Below are 6,809 nucleotides of genomic sequence, written 5' to 3'. Positions count from 1 at the left end.
TAACATGACTCTTACACTCCTATTCCAGTCTCTCAACAAAAGCGGTTTTCCCCAAGTCTTGAGAGGGACCATAGACTCTGATCATTTACAGCCAGGGTTTCTGGAACACTCTCTTGGAAGACCCAGTCTACCTGAATTGTCTGGGAAGAGTTGCAGAAGCATAGGGTTGAACTTCCAGAAGTTCAGAGTAAGAAGGGGCCTCAGGAGCCATTTAATCTAACCCATACCTGAAAAGGCATCCCCACTGTAATAAACCCAACAAATCTGCTAAGCAGGTAACATAGGAAACTGGGCAGCACAGTGATGAGCCTGGGTAGATGGGTTCCATTCTCTGCTTGAAGATCTCCAACTAGGAGGAGATCTCCAACCAGGAGGAGCCTACCGCCTCTCAATGTAACTCATTCTATGCTCTACTTGTTAGAAGGTTTTCTCTGACATCAAGCCTAAATGTTCCCCTTTAATACTTTCCAGTCATTGCTTCTGGTGATGCCTTTGGGTCCAAATAGAATAAACCTAATCTCTCTTTCACATGATAAGACCTCCAAATACTCCTACAATGTCTCCCCTCAGTCTTAACTTCCCCAGGCAAACATCCTTGGTTCCTTATGACATGGACTCAAAGCCCTTCACTAGCCTAGTTGTTTTCCTCTGGAATCTCTCTAGCTTTATCCAAGTTTTCCCTAAACAGTGATTCCCAGAACTGAACACAATATATCAAGCTGTGGTCTGACTGTAGCAGAGGACAGTGAAATTATCACCTCCTTTTATTTATTTTTTTCCTGGAAACTATACCTCTCTTAATGTTGCCCCAGATTGCATTAGCATTTTTTGGCTATTATATCATACTACTAACTCATGTTGAGCTTAGAGTCTGCTTAACTCTTTTTCAGAACAAATACTGATAAAACTGCTTCCCCTACAATCTATTTGTGAAGTTGATTTTTTGATCCCAAGTGTTAGACTTCTCATTTATTCCTATTGGATTTCATTGCCTTAGATTCAGTCCAATGTCTTCCAGATCTTTTTGGATCCTGACATTGTCATCCATTATGTTAACTCATTCACTTAATCGGGTGAAATCTGAAAATTCTGAAATCTGATGAGTATCCTATGAAGGCCTTTGTCCACATCACTGATTAAAAATGGTAAATAACCCAAGGACAGACACAGATCTCTGGGATACTCCCCTGTGGACCTGCCAAGTCAACATGAAGTCACTCTGAGGCCTGTCCAGGGTCTTCCATAGGTTCTGGGTAGAGCTTGGTGGGCAGCTCCAGCGGCCAAGGAAGGAAGTAGATGTTGAAACAAATCAGAGTAGGGTGATCTCACTAGGAGGCAGTGTGAACCGTTTCTCTCGGGCACATAGTAAGCTCTCCACGTGTGCAGCCACAACCCGGCACAGCTCCAGGCCCTGTGGAGACAGAAGGGAAAATGGTCCAAGTGCTGCCCATCTTCACTTGTAAGCTCTCTCTCCCTGAATCCTCTCAAAGTTGCCATAGCGATCTCCCTAGAGGACAAGGTGTCGATAGAACACACTCGCTCTCTCTCTGTATATGTATATATGTACACATATATATGTATGTGTACATGTGTGTATATGTATATATGCATGCATGTGTATAGATATGTATAGATGTATATTATGCACATGTGCATAATAATGTATCATATAATATAATAAATACATAATGTATAATTTATAGAACATAAACTTCCAGACCTCTGAAAGGAAGCCTGCTTGTTTGCACTTGTCTTGGGTTCTACTAAGTAAGGAGGGAGAAAGGCAAACTCCTCTTAGTGGCCTAGAGATTTTCCTGGCTGTTTTGGGGGTGTTTGGTCATAGAATGAGAGGCAGTATGGCATAATGGGTAGAGAGTTTGAGCCAAAGTCAGGAAGACCCGGCTCTGACACATAGTGGCTTCATGTGACTTGCCAAGTTAGTTAATCTCTTGGTGTTCTTAGGCAGCTCTTTAAGACGCTGACCCAAATTGGTAGAGGGAATTGCCTCACCTAAGGAATGAAATCACAGGTCCTGCCCCTCTCCCTTTCACTCTGCAAGAATTCAAAAAAGATTAGCTGTGTAATATGACAGAAGGCGATCTAGACTTTACTGGGTATTGGGTCCAAGTCCCTGCTTTGCCACTGGCTCACCATGTGACCTTTGGTCAGGGACTTGCCCTCTCTGGCCCTCAACTTTCTCATCTCTAAAATGAGGGAGTTGGGCCAGATGACCTCCTCCAATTCTAAATCCTAGGATTCTATGATTTCTATGAAACTTCATGTTGGGATTTCAACAGGAGCAGGGTCTCAGTAATCTGGTCTGCGGCAGCTTGCCCCTTTGGGCAAGACTGTGAAAATCAGCACATAGAAAAAAAGGCAGACATCACAGCAAAGAGCTCCAGTTCCAAATCCCTTCTGTTTGGTATGGTTTTCTAGTCCTGGAACCTGGACACTTGCCCAAGAGAACCCCAGGCAATTCCATTGGCTCAATCAATAAGAAATTAGGGCCTTAAAATCATTGCTCCACAGAATCTTCAGATTAGAAGGATTAGAGAAATCCATGAAGAAAAAGATTGTGAATAACAGAGAACAATCCAGAAAAGTCTGCTTGTAGGTGTATCAGACATGTTAAAATCCCAGAATCCCAGAATTGAAAAGCATCTTGATATCATGTAGTCTAATCCATATGTGAACAGAAATTTTACCATATTCCCTACAAATGGTCACCCAAACCTCCATTTGAAGACTTCCAGTGATGGGGCATTCAAGGCTTAGGAGTGTGGGGAGAGGGGAATAAAATAATAATCATGATAATAATATTGAGCATTTATATAGTACTTTAGGGTGTGCAATTGTTGTTGTTCAGTTGTTGTTTCAGTTGTTCCCAACTCTTTGTGATCCCATTTGGGGTTTTCTTGGCAAAGACACTGGAATAGTTTGCCATTTCCTTCTCTGACTCATTTTACAGATGAGGAAACTGAGGCAAACAGGGTTAAGTGATTTGCTCAGGTCACACAGCTAGTAAGTGTCTGAGGCTGGATTGGAACTCAGGAAGATGAGTCTTAGCTTAGCTGCCCAAGGGTATTCAAAGCACTTTACAAATATTACCTAACTCAATCTATACAATAACCTTGGGAGGTAGGTACAATTATTACCCCCATTCTACAGATAGGAAAACTGAAGCAAGTCAGAGTTTAAGTGACTGCCCAGTCACTGGTAATGATCTGGATATCTGTCATATTTGAACTCGGGTCTTGAATAATCCAGTACCGTCACTCTGTCCATTAACTTTTAATTGTGTCATGACAACCTAATGAGACATGATGGCTATCTTCAAGTATCTGAAGGACTGTCATGTGGAAAAGTATTTAGATTTGATCTGCTTGGCCTCAGAGGGCAGATTGAGGCATAATGGGTGAGGGAATTGTGAGCTAGTTCAATTCCCTTTCTGTTCAGTTATGGGTGTGGTCCAATTTCTGTCTTGTGAGAAAATGTATTGAATTATGAGAAAACCTTATTGCATTGTTTGAACCTTGCCCTGTGTGGCCGGGATGCTGGACCGCTTCTACCTGTTGCTTAGAGACCCTTAATTAAGGACCTAGGTTATGCTGACCAGAAACCCAGTTAGATCCAAAGATTGATGCAAAAAGTTTTCGCGTAAGTATACATTTAAAGCAACCTATATGTCTTATCTGAAAACTGGCCCCATACTGATCAATCAGTTAGTGTTTCCTTGTTCCTTTGATTGAATACAGACACTTGGGGAGGGGAGTGGGACACTTCTTTTTCTGATTTTAGGGAACTGCACCTGTTCATTTTCCCCTTCCCAACTCAGAAAAGCCCTAATCTTTCCTCCAATCAGAAATCAGATTACCTAACCTTGTATCCTGTTTTATATCCTGTTAATTGTTTTCTCTTAACACATAAAAATCTATCTTCCCAATATTTGGGGTTCAGTGCCAAACTGAGGAGGCCTGGTCCCAATTTGTTATGTAATTGGTCAGTTGTGTCCAACTTCTTATGACCCCATTTGGGGTTTTCTTGGCAAAGATATTAGAGTGGTTTGCCATTTTCTTCTCCATCTCATTTTACAGATAAGGAACTGAGGCAAACAGGGTTAAGTGACTTGCCCAGAGTCACACAGCTGGTAAGTATCTGAAGCTGGATTTGAACAGATGAGTCTTCCTGATTCTAAGCTCAGTGCTCTATCCACTGTGCCACCTAGCTGTCCCTTGCCCTCACATTCTTAGTGCTAGTGTGGGGAAAGAAAGGGATATGGGTAATGAAAAATTGTACATAATCCCAAATCTATTTGCATTCTGGAGTCTGCTTAAGTCCTTCTATAGGTGAGATACATACCCTTCCTCTCAAACAATGAACCCAACGTCCAACTCAATCAGCATCTAGACTAGAATTCTCCATTTGCCTCCATAGTGGGGATTTGTGGCATCAGCAGCCTAGGTTTAGCTATCTCTTCTCTATAAACTTTTTGTTCCTCTGCCTCCCAACTTCCCTGTGCCTTGAGGCACAGAAACACTGACTAAGGGGAGATGGGGTAATTAATTAGTGCTTTGGTTTAAAAGGGGTATATTGGTTGATAAGCAAGAGGAAAGAGGGAGATGGATAAGGGCGATAAACTTTCTTCTTTCCTAGCAAGTAGAATGTCAAAAGTGGAGATGAGAATCAACAAAAACAAAAATAAAATGAAGCAAGAAAGACAACAGTGATTCAAAGAGATAATAGCAACAGCTAGAGAATGATTGAGTGGAGGTGAATATGCTTTCTTTTTACACGTGTTTAAAAAATCAGCTTTATAAGATAGGACAAATGTAGCTAGACACCAGTTCTTCTGAAGAAAGGTTTTGAGGTGTTAGTGGTCTGAACTCAATAGTAGTGTGATATGCCCATCCCCTTCCCCTTCCCCCCATAACTAAACAAAAGTCAATGAAGTCTTAGGTTGTATTAAGAGAAGTGTAGTGTCCAGGAAGGACTAGGGAAGTGAGAGTCCAATGTATTTTGCCCTGGTTAGATGTCACCTGGAGTAGTGAGTTGAGTTCTGCGTGATACATTTTGGAAAGGGTATCAAAAAGTTGTAGAACTTGTATATGAGGTGCGGTATATGATAGCTACCTTAGTTGATATTTGAAAGATTGTCATATGGGGATTTAGCATGCTCTTAACATGACAGTGACAATGATATGCTTTGATAGAAGAAGAGGACTTTCTTATCTTTAGTAGAACTTCCTTTCCTGCTATGGAATTTCCTTCCTGGGAATTCCATGGGCCCTTTCCAAAAGGCAGTGTGATTGAGCGACAGGTACTACAATGTAGTGGAAAGGAGGCCAATTTTGGACCCAGAGGACCTGGCTTGGGATACCAGCTCTGCTACTGGTCAGAATACACGTGGGGCATCCTCTACAGGGTACCATGTTTTATTAAGGACACTGATGAGCCAGAATGTGAATGGAGGAAGACAATCAGAATGGTGAAGGGCCTCCAGACCATATCATGTGAAGACTGGTTGAAAGAACTTAACAAGGGTGTTTAAGCTGTTTTTGCGTAATGGACCCCTCTGGCAATCTAGTAAAACCTAGGGATCCCTTTTGAGAATCATGTTTTTAAAAGCATAGAATAAAATACAAAGGATTACAAAGGAAATAAATTCTATTGAAATACAGTCATCAAAATATATTTTTTCAAAATAATGTTTAAAAAGTTGAAACAGACCTCAGACTAAGAATTATACCCTATTGGGCATCCCAAGCTTTAGGGCTATACAATAGCTGACCGCAAGTTTGCCATGTAGTAAAGTGACTAGTCATATTATTCTATTTGGCCCCAGAGAACAGATTTAGAAGCCCCTTCCAACTTCCTGTGGAAAAAAAAATTCTTCACTATTAAAGTGTCCCCAAAGTGAAATGGGCTGACTCCTTAGGTGGTGGGTTTCCCATTCAAAGGAGGTCCTCAAACAGAGGCTGGGTGAACATTTGTCAGCATTGTTGTAAGGGCTATTCTTTTTGTTTGTTTGTTTTGATGAGGCAATTGGGGTTAAGTGACTTGCCCAGAGTCACACAGCTAGTAACTGTTAAGAGTCTGAGGCAGGATTTGAACTCGGGTCCTCCTGACTCCAGGACTGGTGCTCTATCCATTGCACTACCTAGCTGCCCCTATAAGGGCTATTCTTGTTCAAGTATTGGTTGGACCAGGTGGAAAGTCCCTCCCAACTCTGAGATTCTGCAGCTATTGTCTTTGTGACCTTGCCAGAAGACAAGTCACTAAACCTCAGATACTCTATGTCCCAATGTCCCCGATCTGACTATCAAATGAGAATCATAATACTTTCCTTCTCTGCCTCTCAGTACTGTACCGCATGAAGCTGAGGACTTCTGCCACGATGCAGTGCCCTGCCCCCTCCTCCGGCAGCCTCTCTGAGCCTCGTACCTGCTCGAGCTGTAGCTGCATGATTCGTTGTACAGTCAAGTTCCCCAGGGTGATCTCCACATAGGGATAGCTGGAGCCAGCAGTGGGTCTCTGGGTGCGTGTGGATTGAATTTCCTTCAGAGGAAATTTCACTGTCAGCTCCTAGGGTGTAGAAGGGGAAAGGGTTAGGAATAGGGATTGTCACAGTCTCCTAGGTTGGCCTAAGGCGATGTGGCAAGCAGAGCAAGCCCTTGACAACCCGGTAACCTTGGCAACTTTGAAAGGTGGAATGCTGTTTGGCTGGATGCCACCGTGCCCAGGATCTTTCCCTGTAAAATGCAGATAGATTCATGTAAGGGGCCTCGTCATTGAACCTGTAAACGTTATGA

The 6,809-nt window shown here is 42.4% G+C and overlaps 1 protein-coding gene across 1 annotated transcript in view; it reads right to left on the bottom strand.

Annotated features, from left to right (window-relative positions):
- Window positions 1-1,309: 1,309 nt before the first annotated feature.
- The window catches only part of MYO15A (myosin XVA), a 131,197-nt gene continuing 125,697 nt past the window's right edge, over window positions 1,310-6,809 (bottom strand). The window contains exons 63-64 of the mRNA XM_027874636.1: window positions 6,442-6,582; window positions 1,310-1,411 (exon numbers count right to left, since the gene is read on the bottom strand). Coding sequence (XP_027730437.1) covers window positions 1,310-1,411; window positions 6,442-6,582 — 243 coding nt within the window. The remainder of the gene's footprint in view (window positions 1,412-6,441; window positions 6,583-6,809) is intronic.

Source organism: Vombatus ursinus, unplaced genomic scaffold (genome assembly GCF_900497805.2).
Source record: "Vombatus ursinus unplaced genomic scaffold, bare-nosed wombat genome assembly UNPS02014807.1, whole genome shotgun sequence".
Classification (NCBI taxonomy): Eukaryota; Metazoa; Chordata; class Mammalia; order Diprotodontia; family Vombatidae; genus Vombatus; species Vombatus ursinus.
This window is presented reverse-complemented; position numbering and strand designations above follow the sequence as displayed.